The sequence below is a fragment of the Candoia aspera genome, chromosome 3 (genome assembly GCF_035149785.1).
Source record: "Candoia aspera isolate rCanAsp1 chromosome 3, rCanAsp1.hap2, whole genome shotgun sequence".
Classification (NCBI taxonomy): Eukaryota; Metazoa; Chordata; class Lepidosauria; order Squamata; family Boidae; genus Candoia; species Candoia aspera.
In genome coordinates, this window is record NC_086155.1 from 35,079,625 (window position 1) to 35,099,140 (window position 19,516).

At 40.5% G+C, this 19,516-nt stretch overlaps 1 protein-coding gene across 2 annotated transcripts; it reads right to left on the reverse strand.

Moving 5' to 3' along the window:
* Positions 1–1,338: 1,338 nt before the first annotated feature.
* On the reverse strand, positions 1,339–10,827 carry ELF3 (E74 like ETS transcription factor 3). Of its 2 annotated transcripts, none has more exons than XM_063297355.1 (9): positions 10,726–10,827; positions 8,740–8,910; positions 7,771–7,992; positions 6,577–6,666; positions 6,356–6,469; positions 5,881–5,973; positions 4,073–4,171; positions 3,239–3,434; positions 1,339–2,508 (listed from the first exon to the last, which is right to left on the reverse strand). In XM_063297355.1, the coding sequence occupies exons 1-9, from the start codon at positions 10,811–10,813 to the stop codon at positions 2,397–2,399; spliced, it is 1,185 nt and encodes a 394-aa protein (XP_063153425.1). In that variant the 5' UTR covers positions 10,814–10,827; the 3' UTR covers positions 1,339–2,396. The 2 variants fall into 2 exon arrangements, with proteins under 2 accessions (XP_063153425.1, XP_063153426.1); XM_063297356.1 differs by having other exon boundaries at positions 10,646–10,768.
* Positions 10,828–19,516: the final 8,689 nt, after the last annotated feature.

Sequence of the window (19,516 nt, forward strand, 5' to 3'; positions counted from 1 at the left end):
AAAGCTCAGAAAGAATGGAAGCCACAGTCTCTGCGGAGAAGGGGAGGCTTAAGCCACTGGGCTCTGAAATTATCCTACAAAGAAGACTACCTGCTAACCTGGCTCATACATCCTGCTCAGCCAGTGTGAACTGTGTATGGAGACGTTTTTACAATTTCATCTGCATCTGTTTTTAGCTGCTAAATTAATCAAGCCCTATAGAAGCGATTTGCCAATCCTTCTGTGGGAGTGATTTTCTGACTCCTGAGTCCAGCCTGCAGCCCTGGGTGGAGCATCCCCCGCCCCCCAGATAGACTCACTCTGTATCATCTGCAAATCTGAAGAGAATCCCTTCTATTTATTCCCTCGTCTAAGTATTTTTTTTAAAATGTTGAAAAGTGCTGGGCTTACTTTCCCCCCTTTTTTTAAAAAGTGAAACAACGTTAGCTTTTCTTCCATCTTCTGGCACTTCAGGACTTCTCAAAGATTATAGCGAGAGGTTACAGTCAGAGACTACGAAGAGAGACGGAATCAGACAGAGCCTTTGGCCCTGAGCTAGAAACTGTTTGGGTTGATTGTTTTATACTCTGCCAAAGAGGAATGTTTTTTTAATCCAAAATGGATTTATAAAAGTGAGCACAGCTTCACCCCTATCCCAGTCCTAGGGAATCTACGTTTTTTATTCTAATGAAGAGCATATAAAGCTCCTTTATACAAAGCCAAACTTTCTTTGTTTCAATGGACAACATCTCTTCAGAAAGGGTCTTTTCAGGTTTGTTTGCCCTTTTAACTAAAAGAATGACAACTGCACCTGGAAGCTTCTGTGTGCCAAGTAAGTGCTATATAGCTGACTTGTATCATTATATATCCAAATGTCTCTTTGGATATAATTTTAGAAGAGGGCCAAAGATTTCTCCCATACACAAGGATCATTTCATATTATTTATTTACAGACTATCAATGCTGCTTGTTGTGACGCTGGATAAAAGAATTAGCTATGTGGAAAACAAGACTGGAATTAATAGAACCTGAATTATTTACCTGTATTACATACCTTTATTCAGAAAGCAGAAGTTAATTATTATAATGCGAATGTGCCCCTCTACAGTAACTTTTCTCAAAGTGTTGCCTTCCAGCTATGTTGGACTACAATGCTCATAGTTCCCAAGCAGGTTGATCATTGTTTATGTTTGATGGAACTTCTCAAGGTCAACATTAAAAATACATTTCCCCTTTCCTTTCTATTCTATCTCAATGATAGAATAGAGAATTATCACATTCTATCCCAAATCCAACCTCTGTTCTTCACTGCTTCGCCTGGTGATACACATTTATAATTTATCATGCAGCACACAAGAATTAAAAACCAACAAAACAACGATTTATTGGTTGATTATTATTAAAAAGCAGGAGGCCTGTACATCACACAGGGCTCTCTTTCCTGGATACACCAGTGAACAGGTACAAACATCCTACAAACACATTCTGATTTCAAAATAAAGATTTTCTTTTTTATTTGTTCAGCCCAGCTGAATATTAGCAACAACAATCATTAGTTTTTGAAAATGCCCAGTGCTTCCTGATGCAATCACACAAACTTACTTATGAAAAAAATAGATATCTATGTACATTATATAAACATATATATATATATAAAACATATAAATTAAGAGCAAGAAGAGGCTATTCATAGAGAAAGCTGCAGCACATTCTAGGGAAAAGAGTTCTTCCTTTCTAGACACACATGTACGCAGTCAGCTGGAGAAGAGTAAAATCTGTGGCTACTGAGCCTTGCTCTCTGGAATGGTGTGAAATCCATAATGATCTCAGCTTTACTATTGCTAATTTTCTGCCTGTTAAACAGGAACATTTGCTGGTAATCAGTCAGTTGCTGGATGGGAAGCTACATGTCCAGCTGGCTCTCCAAAGCGGCTATCAGGCTTATCAGCATTCCTATGTTATGGTAGAACAGTGTCAGAACAGCGTCCCAGTTTCCCGCACATAGTTGACCACAGCGTTCACCTTCAATCAGCAGATTATTTGATGTCTTGGGAATGGCCCTCCAGGAATAGCCAAGAACAGCCTGTTCCTTCTGCCTCAATGAGCTTTGTGCACTGTCTTAGACAGCCAAAGGCATTATAATCCTAATTCAGAGTTGGCGGCTGCCAAAGTCCAATCGCAACAAAATAATAATGGTTCACAATAACCTACTTGAGCCAAAATATCAGCTGTAATTGCTTGAACTCCCAGCTGGGAGCCAGCATACACACTTTGCCCATGGAGGGCTAGAGTTTAACACACTGCTTGAGATAGCAGTTTAATGGTTCTGGGCCCATGACAATCCATTGTCCTCATAAGAGTGGGCTTCCTCATAAGAGTGGGCCACGTTCAAGTCCACATGAGGTTCTCGTAGCTCTTTAGCTCTGGTCTTGCACCTCTTCCTCCTTCCAACCACTGGAGTTTTTCCCAAACTTGTACACAAGTCTCCGGCCGTCCACACGTTCCAGAATTTCCCGTTTGTAGTAATACCTGAGAGAAGAGATAGTAAGAGCTTTAGGAAAAAAAGTCCCAAGGATTACCCCCACACAGACACACGGGGAAAAAAACATCAAGGCCAAAATCTTTAAAATGTTTCATGACAGAAGTAAATGTCAGGTTTCCATAATCCAATGCTTGGAATTTATTATTGCAGGAACTGTAACTTTTGGTGACCAGAAGCCATACTTTTGTTTTGTTTACTGTTGGGGTGGGGAGGGGGGTGACTGAGGCACTGCTGTAATTACACCACCAGAGAACATAGGACTGGATTTCTGTCCCTTTTCCCACTTCTCAGAAAGTCTGAGTTTATTTTAAAAAATGATAATAGATGTGCTTAACAGATGTAATTTCCCACCCCATTTTGAGGCCATGAACAGTTGTAGCCATAAAAAAGGGGGTTCCACTGCAACAGCATCTGCTCAGATGTTTATCCCTGTTGTCTCTTCATTCTACCCCCTTACTAAGAATTGCAGTCCTTATAATACACTTGTCAATTTTGTTGATGTTTTTTCTCAAGCGGATCATGTTATTTTTGTAGGCCTTTTAACAAAAACTTAATGTGCTATTTATCATTGAGTTTTAAGAACTTGCTGCCTTTTAATTTCTTGTGACTCTGCTTTAATTGTATTTTAATACAATTAATATGCCCTTTGCAGAGTGCCATGACATTTTTTAAAATTATGAAGATTATTGGTCAGTATAAAAAAATAACAATAGATACCTCATGGCACGGCTGAGTTTCTCATAGGTCATGCTACTATTTTTTTTCTTTTGTCCCCAGAGCTGGGCTACAGCCTCTGATCTCAGGAACTTGAAAATGCCTTCTCGACGGTCTTCCCACTTCAGCAGACCCTCATTCAGCTCAGGATGAATTAGGATGTCCCGGATGAATTCCCATAAGTGGATCCCTCTTGGTGCTGGTTATGAAAAAGGGAACAAGACAGGCAGATCATTCATCTGTCCAAATGGCACTGCAAGCTGGAAAGGTTTCCAAACTGGGCATAAAGGATTTTCCACTGCAGGGCTATGGCATCATTGCATAAGGAGATGGACAGAATACCTCTGAGCAACCTCTATACCTCCAAGGAGACAAAAGATGATCAGATAACTGAGATGCCTTCAGTCAATTTGGAAGACAAGGAATTATAATGCAAAGTGACATAACTCAAGCATTATGCAGGTGATCAATGTTTAAATGTTTAAATCCCTGTTCCATTCTGGCATACCTGGTAGGGATACAGTCACCCGTAACATTTTTATTTATTTATTTATTTATTATTCAAATTTTGCCACCGCCCATCTCCCCCAAAATGTCTCTGCATCTATCCCAATGGATCAAATGTGTGAGCTGCCTCATGACTTGAAGTTAACAGGCCAGCTTATGCAAGTCAAGCAGTTGTATAGGATAGCAAGACTTGTAAATGTCATCCCCTTATGGCACCAGACAGCATGTAATCTGACCAGTGCTGCGGGAAGTGCTTAGACAACTTTGGGTTGCATTCACTAGCCAGATATCATGAACTTCCTGCTCATATACTGTATGATATCCACTTACAGTGTTTGTTCTTTTTGGTCTCCAGGCAGTCTCTGCTGTCCTTGCTGATCTTCCTTGGTCGTCCCCTTTTCCTTTTTTTGAGATCTTCTTTCTTATATTCTGGACAGTGCCATGTAGGAAAAAAAATAAGATGCACTTGAATGTTTTTCCCCAGTACTCTACATTCCTATAACTATCATATGTGAACTTGAAAGTTCAAGCACATTCCCTAGAACAGTACTCAGTACTGGCAATTCAGAGCCAGAATCTGTACCTAGTATATATCTGACAGATCAGGTCCTGATCCCTTACCCCATATGCCTTGCCAACTGGTTTGTTTATCCTTGGGTAAAAAGAATGTGTACATTTGTGCACAGCCAACACTTCAGTTACAATGTAAACAGAGCTTATTTCTAGACAGGGTCATGGGGGGAAGTGTCTAAAAAGTCAACATGATAGCTACACATTAAAAAGGGGTGGGGCTTTGATCATACGGTCATGGCCACCATCTGTTTCTAAAACAAAATTCTCCATCCTGATATTCTAAGAATGTGGACAAGTCTCATTACCTCTAGCAAGCATGGCTCCCATTATTCTATATCTTTAACTGCCAGGAAAGAGTTTGGTTAAGTTTCATGCTGTTTTTTTAAATTCTACTCTACATTTCTTTAAAATGAATTTGCAATAGAATTCTTCAAAATCAGAAAACACTAGATCAGCGTCTAGGTCAGTTGCTCTCCTACTCTGGCTATACTATGAGAACAACTAGATAGCAATTATATGTACCTTTCTCTTAAAACAGAAAGCTTCCATAAAAAGCTGGAGACTTGGATGTTTCACTGGTTCAAAATGAAGAAACTATTTGTTTTTTCTCCTTAGGCCAGTTCCCCATTTAAAATTAAACCACCTCCATCCAAAGAGGGCAAGATAAGGGCCTTCATATTGTTTTTCTCCAAAGAAAGAAAGGTCACCAGTGCCTCATTCTGAGTACAGAAACAAAGCTAAACAAATTGTCAGCCCTTATTCCCATCCTTAGAACTGCAGCCTCCTACAACCGCTTTTTATTTTAAAATGGGGTGGGTGTAGGATAAAAATACAAAGAAATTATATACAGTTGCATTAATTTGAAGCATTAATCTGAAGTGCAGAACACCTTGGTGTGCCTTGGTTTGTGTTTGCTAAGTCAATTCTATCTATGTATGTGACAGCTCATACCGCTTCTGACCCTTCTTTCCTTTAGCAGTGTTACTGGCATTTGACTTGGTCTCCTAGTTGTACTATAGTAGTCATTTCCCCAGACTATCTTGACAAAACTGCTGTAGACTAGGTGAGAGGGGTTTGTATTTGCAGAGAACAAAGCTAGAATATTCAGAATTTGATTTTGGTTTTAAATGCTGGGCTCAAGCTTGTAAGAAATCCAATTTATTTGGAAACCCTTTTCTCACATTTAAATATAGCAAGATTATGTTACTTCTGTTTACACAATGACGAGGGAATAGACTCTGCATATGCATAGATTATTCTGTTACTTTGCTCTGGGACTCGGCTCTAACATTAATATTTTCTAGAATTAAGCTGTTGGAAGTCTATGATTCTATTCATTTTTTTAGTTTTGATTTTTTCCCTTCATGTTTGTCTTGTTTTTATTTTTTTTAATGTCTTCTTCTAATTTCTACTCTTCCTGTTCATAGATTTAGGAATCTTTTGTCTTCCTCCTCGTTACTTTGACTTTGAAGATGCGAATCATTCTACTGCCAAAAGAGCTAGCAGCAAAAACATTTAAGCAAGCATATCCAAAATCCTGTTGATCAGTCTGAGTCATAACTCACCATCAGGAAATTTGCAGTGCTTTCTGTCTATGGGATCAAGATCTAGGTCACTTCCACCGGAGTCTTGAGACTGAGGGCTCTGAGACATTGTCCCTGAGGAGAAAGGAAAGGAAATTAAAATCTGTGCTCTGGATACTAGCTCTGGAAATCGAGCATGATTTGTCAAATGTTCTCTCTTAAGAGAAGGTAGGCACCGCACTGGAACCTGAGGATTTATTTATTTATTTAAAAGACTTATATTGTGCTATCATTCTACTTCTAGGACTTAGGTGTTTTTGATATTAGGTACAGGTATACGGCCAAATATCGCCCCCCCCCCCGCCAAATAAAGAAAACTGTTAACAGATTGCAATCTGCTTATGTGAGTGAGTTTGATGTGAAGATGGATCTATTAAGGCCAATGGGCTTCCTGTGATAGCTAAGCTAGAACCTGCAGGAGGCAAAGGACATCAGCAGTTAGGGGAACATACAGTACCTGCTAGAGATGCAGAGCTGTCTGGTGACATGGCTCCAGAGATGTAGCCAAGATCAGGCTGTAAGAAAAACTTCATCTCATCCAGATAGTCCTGACTGCATGAGTTCCCCAATTCTAGAAAAAACAAAAAAAGAGAAATTGAGGGTTAAGCACACTCACAAAAACAGATGTAAACAACAGGGAATCTTTGCAAGACAGAGCAGCTTTCATTATCATCTCACCTAAAGGACTGGATTCCAGAAGGACCTCCTGTGATGCATCTTCAGTCCTCAGCACTGACATGATCCAGCCAAGTTCATCTGAGACAGATGCTACAGGGGTGAGCGAAAGAAAAATATGTTATTCCTGAACTGTAAGACCAAGTGCTTTTCCCTTGTTCATTCAGAGATAAACTAAAGGCTGCTTTGTTGTCCTTATAGGGAAATGTGATATAATAGGGGTAGTGTCTTTCTGGAAATTTAGATTCATCCCTGATAAATAATGATTAATCTGGGACAGGAACCAGGCATTTTTTATTGCTCTTGTAAATAGAGATAACTAGTCTCCTTGATGCTTTCCAGACTGTTGCCCTTTTCATTGGCTGTGATCTGTTGCCTTTGCAGTAATACAACATGTCGTCGCTTCACTGAGCAACTGAAGTGTCCCCCTCTCCTGCGATGAAGATGAAGAGAAAGGTTTCATTGTATAAATTTGGAGATGGGGGTAGGGCAAGCTAATGTTAGAAGACACTAGGGTGAAGCCAATAAGAAAAGGTAGCACTTGCTACTGGTCCAGAGTAAATTCCCAGCCCTTTCTCTCCCTAAAGAAGACCTTGTGAAAGATGAAAGGTCCCCTGTGCAAGCACTGAGTCATGTCTGACCCTTTGAGGGGATGCCACTTTCACAACGTTTTCTTGGCAGACTATAGCAGGGTGGTTTGCCATTGCCTTCCCCAGTGGCCACCTTCCCCAGCAAACTGGGTACTCGTTTTACTGACCTCGGAAGAATGGAAGGCTGAGTCGACCCGAGCCGGCTACCAGAGAATCCAGCTTTTGCTGGGATCGAACTCGGATCGTGGGGAGAGTTTTTGGTTGCAGTGCTGCTGCCTACCACTCTGCACCACACGAGGCTCTTAAAGAAGACCTTACTTCCATGAAATAGGCTGGGTTCATACAAGACACGAATCCATAGTGAGATTTGCTATGGTTTGTAAAGAATGGTTTATGGCTTAGTGTGATGTTCAGTTGTGTGTTATTCAAGAATCTATCATTCAGCAAACCTTAGTTTAGTGTGAGGTGTGGACCTTGTCATTTAGTTTTATACTTAATAACCCTCATTTTCTCAATTTTTGTATTTCTGCCTCAAAGGGTGGGGTGTAATGGGGAGGAATCCCAGTGAATTTCTGCATTGAGAGAAGAGGGGGGCACCAACACATACCAATCTCATGCAAGCGGTCATACAGCTCATCCCCAAGGGGCCCAAAGATAAGTCCCAGCTGATCCCGTGTATATTGGCAAAGAGTGTAGCCATCCATGTTGCAGCAGGAGAAATCGATGGCACTGGCATCATACTTGTTCTTCTCCACATGATAGCTGATCCACTCCAGTACCTGAGACCTGCTCCAGCAGTGTGGCATCTCACCATACCATGTTGGTTTGCCTGCAGAGTGGTAGAAGGGAGAGGCAAGAGGAGGCGGGGGGAGAAGACTGGGCTTAGTTGAGCAGGTGATTGCTTTGCTAGTGCCAGCCCAGCCCCTGGAACACTGCTGCCTGAGCTGCACAGGGTGCGGCCAGTTGATTTACGCACAGGATTTATCTTGCTTAGTCACTGTGGTTGGGTTAACACGTACACCTGTCACCTGTCCCCTTATCTCTGAACATGCCCCTCCCAGCTGGGATGAGGTCATTTAGGGCAGCAGCCTCTCAGCTCTCTGTGCAGCTAGCCATGCCTCCATTAGAATACTGTATGTGATCAACTGCCACAGTGTCAGCAGCGCTGTTCAGCGCTGCAGTGGCCCTTGACCTATAGAAGGCCATGAATATGGCTTTTCACTAGTAGGAAAGGCGGACTAGAGAAATTACAACTGGCCTTTTGGCTCTGCAAGGTTTTAAGACAGCCTTCTCCAACCTGTTGCCTTCCAGATCATCATCATAATTTGTACAGAACATGACAAATGTTCAAAGCATTTCAGAGGCATTAACCTAGCATTAGTTAGGGAATTTATTCAAGTTCCCCAAGTAAAGGGGAGAGAGAACTGCTTTGCATTGAAATCCATCTGCTGTGGGAAGTTAGGCCTCCAAGGCCAGTAAACCAGAGTTCCAAAATCCATTCTGGGTACAAGGTACCCTATTTTCTCTTTTATTCAATTGCCCAGTCTCCTTGCACCGTCAGATTGTGGACAGCTACCTGTTGTCTCCGTTGCCGTGCTTGCATTACTCAGAACAAGAGACAGGTTGTCATCTTCAACAAGGTGGGTTAGCAGATCAGGGTCTGGTGGGGCCTCCTCTGGCTGGTACATGGCACTGATATAATTGGAGATGAGGTTGCTGATTTCACAGGAACCTGCCATGGAATTTTCTGTTGGAAGATTGAAATTGTTAGATTTGGACAGAAATGGACAGCAGAATGAGCAAGGAGGGCCATTGATCACATGCAGTTTTTTTCTTCTTTAACATTTTGCATATATTTGCTTTGCAATAGTAACTCCTGTTTCCTGATCGTTCTTCATATTTTCTGCAGTATTTCAAGTCCTTGCACAGTCTCACTCAAACTAGTGCCCTCTAGGTAAGATTGACCGCAACGCCCATCATACTTCATTCCAACTGAGTGGAATTGTAATCAGGCAATTTTAGAAATCACCAAGTAGGGAAAGGCTACCTTAATGGGTGGGATCTTCAAATATCCGAGGGGAAGCCTTCTATGTTCTAGACAAAGAGGTCTGTCAACAAATCCAAATATATCCCAACTCTCATTTTATCAGTGTTTTAACTATTTTGCTTGGAGAAGCCACAGAAATAACTTTATACTTACATTTCCCATCCCACCTCCATCCCTGCTCCCTAGATTTGACTAATAGAGCAACAATGTAAAAGAGAGGTGGGAAAATAATTATCACTTTAAAAGTAATGCAGTTATTTACTAATTAATAATAATAATAATAATAATAATAATTGTTTGGAATTTTAACCTTGTTTTTATTGTAAACTGCCCAGAGTCCCTTCTTTGGGGGCGGGGAGATGGGTGGTGATAAAAATCTGATAAATGAATAAGTAAGAACCTTCAGAGACTGCATTTTAAGTTTATTTTTTGAGATGGAAGTGCCTCTACCTTCATTTGTATGTATGTGAATGTTTAGCCTACACTCCATTAAAAATAACCTCTAAGCTAGGTACAGGCTACAGCATGGCCCCTCTTATCAGACAGCATGCATTCAACAATCCTCTTACCAACTTCAAATAATTTTCCGTCTATCTGAGAAACGATTCTGCTTTCTCTGAAAAGAATTATTTCTTGCATTTTGCTCACCTAACTTTAAACTTTTCAGGCATTATCATTCATCACTGGCTGCCCTCTCTCCCACCCTTCATCTTGCTTATAGACTTTAAGTGCTCCAGGTGAGATGGGAGCCCCATCCCTTTAGATCTGTAGAGCAAAACTGAAAGTACATCAAATATAGAAGAAAATTGCTAGAGAAAACCAGCCACAATCTCTCTCCCCTTTGCCAGAAAGTTGCAAATTGCTTGCCTGTGTAACAATAAACCCCTTGATGTTTAACTTTTCTGGATGCTTCTGAACTAACCATCCAAAGATATTGTACAGCTATTCCATAATTTTTGTCACCCCCAAAAAAGAAAATGAAAAACCAGGGGGAAAACATAGTAGGAGGGTTACAAGGAAAAGGTGTCAATCTCTACCTCCCCAATACATTTCTATGAATCGGAGAGGCTGATGGTGTGAAAAAAAAAAAATCTTGCCTGGAAACATCATCGGAGTCCATAGGAACAGAAAAACTGACTAGCTGGAGGAGGGCAAAAGGTTCTTTGAGCCGGCATTTTGGTTCCAACACCAGGCAGTCAGATACATTGGTAAGCTCACAAGCCAATCATGCACTTGGTACTTCTCTGAAGCTTGTGGGATAGGGCAGGGTTCTGTATATATTGGCATCAAATAAGGAGCTAAATAAAATGTACTTCAGGTGCTGCAACAACATCCTGAACAAAAACTGAGTTGAATATTGAGCAGACACAGCTATTCCACTTCCATCCTTCCCCTCACCCACAAAACCAATCTACCATCTTCCTTTCATACCTACCAGGCAGGTGCTGCAGCAGCAGTTAATCCACAAAGTAGTAGGCTAAAAGTAGCAGAGAGTGTTCAGTAGCTCCTGCTCACCTGTGCCCTGGTATTTGTGTTCCCTTCCAGAATATAACTCAGCCCCTCCCCATAGCTGGGCCTTTATAGGGCGCCTCTCCTGTAACATGATCTCCGCCTCTAGGGAAATTCCAAACACAGGTACTCGACTCCTGCCTAGAGAATTTGCATATGTGCCACCTGGGTCAATGCCAGCCTACCTTGCCGGGAAATCTGGGCAGATAGTTTAATCATTACCAAAGAAGCCCTGGCAGGGCCTATGCCAGTTTCACCCAGGACAATGTTTTTCTACCTTTCCTATCACTTGTGTTTGCTCATCAAAGCAGTAAACTGCCCGGCTTTCCCCTCCCCTGCCAAAAATAGAACTATATAAATGGCTTGATGGGGGCAGCTGCCACCTGCCATTCCAGTGGAGGGTACCAGGTGTGGTTTGAAGGTGACAGGCACACCACTTACAGATCAGGAATGGCCAAATCCATAGTGAAGGTGGCTTGCAAAGCCTACTGTGTCCTGTGTAAGAATCCCTTGCAGGCAAATACTGAAGCCAAAGTTTTTCCAATGTACTAAGCAACAGTTAAGTTCTCTGGTGAGCTGCTTTCCACAACAAATCTGGATTCTTGGTTAAGGACACAACAACAGTTAGTCAGTGTTAAGAATGCAATTATAGATGAATTTACCTGGAAGTAATTCCAATGGAAATTGATAAAACTGATTTTATGTTAGCTATATATAGGATTGTGGCATGCTTTTTACTACAAATCATGGGATTTCAGTAAGTGGTAATTTAGTCCCATTCCTTTGCTATCAGTGTCACATGTACCCTTATCTTATGATTACTTAATGAGATTGCAAGTGCCAATGACCCCAAGAGGTCTTACTTCCTCACAAATGTTGTCACAAGTCTGTATTGTGTTCATGCTGGCTTTCTAACCCCAGTGTTGTTCATGAAATAAAAAAGGGGGTGTTTTCATATGGAAGAAGTTTGTGCCACTGTAGGAGATAAATCAAATATTTGTATTAAGAGGCAAAACCCAGAAAGACAGGCTTGTGTAGTCAGTTATAACAGATATAAAAAGCAAATTTTATGGCATCATAATATACTGCAGCATGAAGTATCCAACTAACTGATTTGGGCTGTTCTCAAACAACTAAGCAGAATTGGATCTAGTTAGTATTTGAACGGAAGACTGTGGAGGTGAACAAAAGTGTCAAAAGAAGGCAGTCTCAAACCACTTCTGTATTATTGTCAACAAAATGATTGGATGTGTCCACGAAGCCACCAGGTATCAGGGTCAACTTGAGGGAGACTTTATTGGATTAGAACCAGCTACACCACCAAAAACCAAATACAGGTGACGTTTGTGGACTTCCCAGAGAGATCAGCTGACCCCCGCATGGTTGGAAACAGGAAGTAGGATTAAACGTAGGGTTTTTTTTCCTGATTCAGCACAGCTTGCCCCATATTATTGGTTCAGACATAGGAGGCCAGGAGATAGCGTGGTATTTATTCTTTGCTCTACCACTGCCCCCTTCTGTCACCACAGGCAATACTGCAGAATGTTTTTTCCCAGTGACATAAGGAAGCTTTTAGCCTGGGCTGCCTTATACATTCAGTCTAGGAAATGGGGGAGAGGCTTTTTTGAAATTGACAAAAACACTTTCTAATCAATGTAGATTTTAAATTGACCCAACTAGTTAGAGACAGGCAAAAAACAATTAAGCATTCCTTGTGAAAACAGCCGCAATTTCACTGAATTTCAGAGGATTAATTCCCTTCGTACATGGACCTGCCTCACAGCTGTGTGGGATTGTGACGAGCTAGATAAATGACTTTTGTCACTGAAAGCTGGTAAGGCTTATTAATGGGCAAACTCTGCATTCATAGCAGCTACAGCTTGGTGGAAACTGAGACAGCCCACCAACTTGCCCAGCTGGCTGAGCCACTTGCAATGTACACGCCACACCCTATTGACGTCAAGTGGAGAATGTTGCTTGGCAAGAGGGTTGCCCCACTACTCTGGTGCCACTGTGCAGGCAATAGGTCAGACAGGGCAGTTCTTCCATCTGATTCCTGCATTCTTCTTAACAAAAGTGATCAGTGAAGTAGGTATATCTCTGTTGATCCTTAGGCAGTTCCTTTGCATTAGGAAGAAGACTTCCCTATCAGGTTAAACCTCACAACTGGATCAGCAGCTGGTGGTGGTTTACCTGGTGGGATCTGGGGCTTTGGCAGCTCCATGGTAAAGAAACATTTATCCCCAAGATATTTTAATGCCATGAGGGGAAGAGCTTAATCTCTTGAATTTGCACAGGTCACAATTTTCAAGTCAAAGGAATCAAGTGGGTGAGTGGGAGGGATTAATGCCTTTCTATTGAATGTTAAGGATTGGCTTGGTTTTAGTTTGGTTTGGGGGATCTGAAATAATACATTGCTTACTTCACAAATGCCTGGTACACATGTACTAATGTACTTGATGGGAGAGAGAAAGAAAAAGGAAGCCACTGAACATGTCTGGATTGCAGTCCTATCATTCTGTCCTCACTAAGCACAACTTTTGGGGCTTCTGGATCTTGTGAAATAGTTGGGGCCACTCACACATGAGGCAAGAGAAAATGGATGTAGTCACAACATAAACAGGGCAAATTGAAACCATAATTCGTCTTAAAACCCATCCACTTTTTCATAAATTGATTCCATCCCCATATTAACCCTCTTCCTTTCTTATCCAGAGTAAACAAATAAATTTTAATGTTAATATCTTTACCAAGAATTGCAGGCTGAAGGCCATATAAAACACTGTGAGGCTCTGTGTGGTTCCTGGGTTACAGGCTGTACACTAGAGCTGTCTGCATGGGAGGGCAGGCAGTCAAAATGGTGATCTTGATTGTGGGTTGCAGCTGCAATCTTGACTTTTTAAAAAAACCCTCCCCACTGTGGACACCCTTTTTGTGCATTGTGCTACCTATATCTATTGAATTCACTGAACTTTAGGCTTATTCTGGAGTACTTATGTAAAGTATTGCTCTGTTACTTGGAAAAACGTGCTAAAGATACCAGTTTTAAGGAAACATGCTATAGACTTATATAGAGTGTATACATATAATTCATTTATTCCAGAGGTTTTAACATGGACTAATTATTTATAAACAACTGTGTTAATTAAGTAAACTCAGAAAGGAAGGCAAATAAGAATGATTTAAACAGGGCAAGGGAAATGTTGTAGAATAAAAATCTGGGTGTATGGCTGTAATACTGTATTTTATTTTTCAGCAATCGATCCATGATACCCCAAATTAATTCAAGACGATAAGAGCTGGTGTAGCAGATAAGGTGTTGAACTAGGATCAGGGAGATTCAGGTTCAAGCCTGTCCTTAAATGCAGAGGCTCACTGGATGACCTTGGGCCAGTCACTGCTTCTGAGTACAACTTAACCGACAGTGTTGTTATTGTGGGAAAATCTGAAGGGAGTGTCATTTTTGCCAGTTTGAGTTCCTAGATAAAAGTTGGGTTAGAGGAAGCAGCAGCAGCAGCCTCGGATATCATGCACCTTGACTTGAGCAGGTGGATGGAGGTGCTGTTTGATATTTTGCCTGATGCTGGAAGCAGTCATAACTACATGATTTTAAAAATGGTGAAGAACAGTAGCCTATGCAGTTAATCACACTATAATTATTATTTTAACAGAGGTTAAAAGACTCTAAAATTGGTACATCCATGAGTTTTCTTGGAAACATTATTATCATCATCATCATTTTTATCCCACCTTTTAATATATTTTGGTCAACTCAAGGTGGTAAACATATCTAATACTCCTGCCTCCTATTTTCCCCACAATAACCATGTGAGATGGGTTTGAGCTAAGAAAGAATGACAATAGAGACAATAGAGAAATAGTTTGCTCTTGCTTCCTCTGGGATGAATATTTTTCCAATTTCCAGTCCCAGGATTTCCTATTAATCTCCTATACCAGCACTAATGAGCCTTTCCTTGCTTAGCTTGTTTGAGGTCAGCCAAGTGTTGTCACCTGTGGTGACACTTGTACAATGTCGTATTTATATATGGAGTGTAATTTTTGAGCCCTATGTTGCTGTATTCTGTCATAATTCAGTGGCATGCAAGTATCTCAGGCATCTGTTCATATATTTAAGAAAAATCCCTATCTGAGTTATTGGAACGGTGCTGACAGTGTACAGCTCCATTCCAGTATGGCAACTCCCATATTTCCCAGTTACTTCTTGCTAATTATGGGAGTTACAGTTTAAATTAATCTGGAGATTGGAAAGGATGGTTTGGAGACAAAGACCGTGGATATTTTAAGCCTGATTAGGATGAAATGCTTCAGACCTTACACAAGTGCAGGACCTCACAGTTACCTAGTTCATTAGAATGATTGGTTGATTATGTACCATCAAGTTGGTATTAACTCTTAGTGACCACATAAATAGACCTTTTTAAAAATAATCTGTCCCAGCCTGGCCCTTCAGGTATTCCAATAGTCCATCCACCACTGCTATAATTAAGCATATCACACCTTGCTGCTAGTTGTTCTCCTTTCTTCCATCTTTCCCAGCATTATGGACTTCTCAAGAGAGCTGGGTCTCTGCATAATCTGTCCAAAATATGATAATCTGAGGCTGGTCATTTGTGCCTTGAGTGAGAATTCCTTCTCAGTGAGAACACCTTTTCCTTATTTTACCATGTCTGTTTCCATCTTTGATGTCTTTACAGATGCCAATGTAACACTGCTTCTTGTCTTTTCTAATAGCTCCCTGAAATTCTTTATTGAGTTCCTTCATGAGATATTTGTCTTTCTTGCTTTGGCTTCTGTTCTGTTCTTAGTAATTTTCACTATCTGTTCTGACATCTAGATTGCTTTCTTATGTTCCTTGGTTGTTGGAAATCTCTTTTCACATTCATTCTTAACAACGTAACTGATTTCATTCCACAGTTCCTCTGGTTCCCTATCAATGAAGTTCAGGATTTCAAAATGATTCCTGTTGTGACAATGGTGGATATATGCTCAAGATCATATTGTGGAAACTGATTGGGTATGTTCTTCTGCTTTAGCTTGACTTGGAACTTTCTCATGAGCAGTTTGTGATCTGGTGATGTCCATGCATATAAGCATAATTTTGGTTGTTTGAAGATTGTATTAGTAATGAAAAAATCTTTGAATTTGCAGAAATGGTTAAGTCCCTCTCCTGCTTCATTTCTGCTTTCTAGGCCATGTAATCCAATTATGTTTTCTTCCGCACTATTTCTAAATTTGACATTCCACTCTCCATCCATAAGCAGCACTTCTTGCTTGTGTGTTCTGTCAATTTCAGATCAAACTTGACCATAACACTTTCAGCCTCCTCTTCCTCTGCATCATTGATTACAGCATAAATTTGAATTACCATCATATTAAAGGGTTGACTGCAAAGTCTAATTTATATTATTTGGTCATTGATTACATGATACCAAAAGTACCACCTTTGCTATATCATTCAAGATAATGAAAGCATGCTGTTCCTTCTTTGTTTTCATGTCCTGAGTAGAAAACAGTGTGATCTTCTGACTGAAAGTGTCCAATTCCAGCCCATCTCAATTTGCTGATCCCTAAGATGTTAATGTGTAGTCAGTTCATTTCACCTTTCACTGTGTTGAGGTTTCCCACATTAATGCTTCTTAAGTTCCATGTTCCCACTGTAATTCTGTCTTTGCAGCTTCACATTTTCTTTTCCCGCATGGCAAAATCAGCAACTACTGTAGATGTCCTGAAGGCTTTAATCTAGCCACATCATAAACATGATTAGTACTCCAACAGATCTTCAGCTCTTCCTTAGTAGCATGTTGAATGCCATCTAACCTAAGGCCCCATCCTCTAGCACTACATGATCAATCACTTTATACTGCCTATCCATGTAGTTTTCTTGGTAAAATATAGCTTACCATTGCCTTCTCCTGAGCAGTATGAACTGATGCCTTTGCCATTGTTACTAAAGTGATCATCCACCTCCAGCTGCTCCCCAAAAGAGATGCCTGCTTGCTTTAACTGGGCAGCTGGGATGACCTTCACACCTTGGGTGACCCTGCTAGGAGCATATACTCTTGGTATGCATTCCAGACATTCTTCACTCATCCCTCCCAGGAACACCGTCCTCCTGCCATGATGACGCAGTATAGCAGAACCTGGGGGCAGGGGGTCATTAAAGTACTTGACTTTTTTCAGGCCTATTGGGAAGCCTGAAAAAAGTGTTCCAGCAATGACATCTTTTCTTAGGCTTGCTTGAAAGATGCCTGAACATGTGGGCCACTGTAAAGAATACCAGAGAAGTGCTATGCTTCTGCTCATGCAAGGTTGAAAGTGCTTCCGAATCATTTCTGTTGTGCATAGACCTATTACAGACAATTAGTAAACACAAAGAAGTGAGATCCACAAGGCATGTTAGGTTTAAAGATGGCTCTGAAAACACTCTTAATATAAACTGACATCAGAGTGATAGGTTGCTCAGTAATATGACTCAGTATAATCCAACTCTATATAGTGCGTCTCGCTTCACATGGATATTTTTATTAATCCCAAACAATTTCTATGCCAAATTAATTAAATGCATTTCATAATAAATTGTTTCCATCTGTTTGGGACAATCATTTTAAATTGCCATGAGGCTGCTCACGTCCTGATCTTTGATGGTTGCTGTTTCAGAAAAGAATTCTTAGCCCTAAACATGGATTGTGCTGGGAAACAGGGGCACCAGGGCAAGCAGACTTGGCCTGGCTACCCTTTGGTGGCTGGCCTACTTTTTAGTGATTATAACCTTTTCCACACTAATGAACCTTAGAGGAGCCCAGTCTTTCCTGTAGTGAAGGAAGGAATAGCTGGCATCAGGGTAAACTGCCTTGAGTCTCTTAGTTTCCCTCTGTTTTGAGTTTGGCTGGTTTTGGAGTACAGAGAATAGCAGGATTTGCTGCATAAATCATAACCTGGGGATAAGGCAAGGTCAGAGTTATAGGGAGAGGGTTTAAAATTGGGTTTGCCAGGCAGTTCTGAATTTTTTGTAAATAACTAGTGTAGAAAGACTCTAAGTTTCTCTTAAGATCAACCAGCTATGGGAGTATATTGAGAATATATAAAAACACAATTCTTCCCTATCTCTTATGGAGGAGAATATATGATATATTATAGAAATGTGTTTATCAAATTTCTATCCTGCATGCTCCCAGGCAAACCAGCCCATGGCAGTTAACTTGTAAGAAGTTTGGTTTGCAAGGAAAGATAAAAGTGAAATACTATGAGCCATGCTAACCAGACATGGGAGGATGTATTATCTTCCATTCATTTTTAAGTACAATGTGCCCCTTATCATCTTTGGCTGTAGAATCAGTTTTGGAGTCTATGAACTTGTGCAGAAATCCAATGCAAACTTATCCTTTTTCAAAACAAGAACTGCTTTCCTGTTGCAGTTACTGTAGTTGCACTTTTTCAGATTCATAGGTGGCCCTACAAAGATATCTGTCTGCACAAATATTATACTTCTCTGTTTTAGGCTGTGAATAACAACATGAGTAATGGCACACAAATCTGCTTATCCTCTCATTGACCTTGTCAAATTTACATGCTTATGACTTGGAAGTTCTTTGTTCAACATGGATGACCAAATCAAACTATTATGTAGAACTTCTGGTCCTTCTGATGTTCCTTTACTACAGATCCCAGCATCCCTCATGTCAGACTAAGTTGTTGGGCCTGTCAGCAGCTATAGTTCAGAAACATATGGAATTTGAAATGCTTTCCACATACAAAATAGAACTAATGAAAAACCATGACATTATATCCAAATAGCAATTTTCACCATAGCTGTAAATCAATAGAACCTATTTCATAGAAAATATTTTGTAAACTGGGAGAATTATAATGAAATGTACTGGGGGGGGGGTGTTCAGAAATCAAAAATATGATATTTGCATACACGCACACACATACACACACACACACACCAAATTCACTTTTTTTGCTGAGGCTGCCATTCGTGCTCTCAGCCTTACAGGAATAAACTATATTCTATGGAATTCTATTGTTCTCTTGAGAAGAGAAAACCATTTTTGCCTAGCAATCATTTCGAGTTCTGCTGTTGCTTCCAAATTCTCAAGTATCATCTGTTATGGGAGAATCTGCAAAGCAACATTCTTGACTCAGAACATCTTATCAATCCTTGTTGATGGAGTCTTGGATGTTTTACAGGTTGGCACCAAAGTACAATTGCAAAATCTAGGAATATGTTTATTCTGTACACTTAATAGTTCCACAGAATCACAGAACTGATTCTCAACATTTTTCATTTAGGTACGTCAGTCAGATCAGAGTCAAAACAAATCATACCACAGACAGAACCTGAATTACTCCATCAGAAGACAAGTTGCCTTTCAGCTCTGAAATGACAAGGCAGATTTGGGTCACTTGTGCCAGAATTATCCCAATTAAAACGAGAGTGCACAGGCCAAAACCAGGACTGTGGACTGGGTATCCTATGTGTTCCCCTACTTCAGATTCTCACTTCGATTAATCATTTTTGTTTGTGAGTATCTAGAGTTAGCATGCCTTCTAACTGATCACCTAATTTAAATATCTGGATTCTTATTTTTAGCTGGCACATCACAGATTCTGCTGCTCTGGACGCATTTTTGTATTACCAGAAAACCAACCCTACATCACTCTCTCATTGCTGCTTACATAAATATATTAAAAGAACAAGCAATGAATTGGTGAAATCAAATACTCACTTTTTGCCATGTATTTTTTTAGAATTGCCTCTACCATTACATAT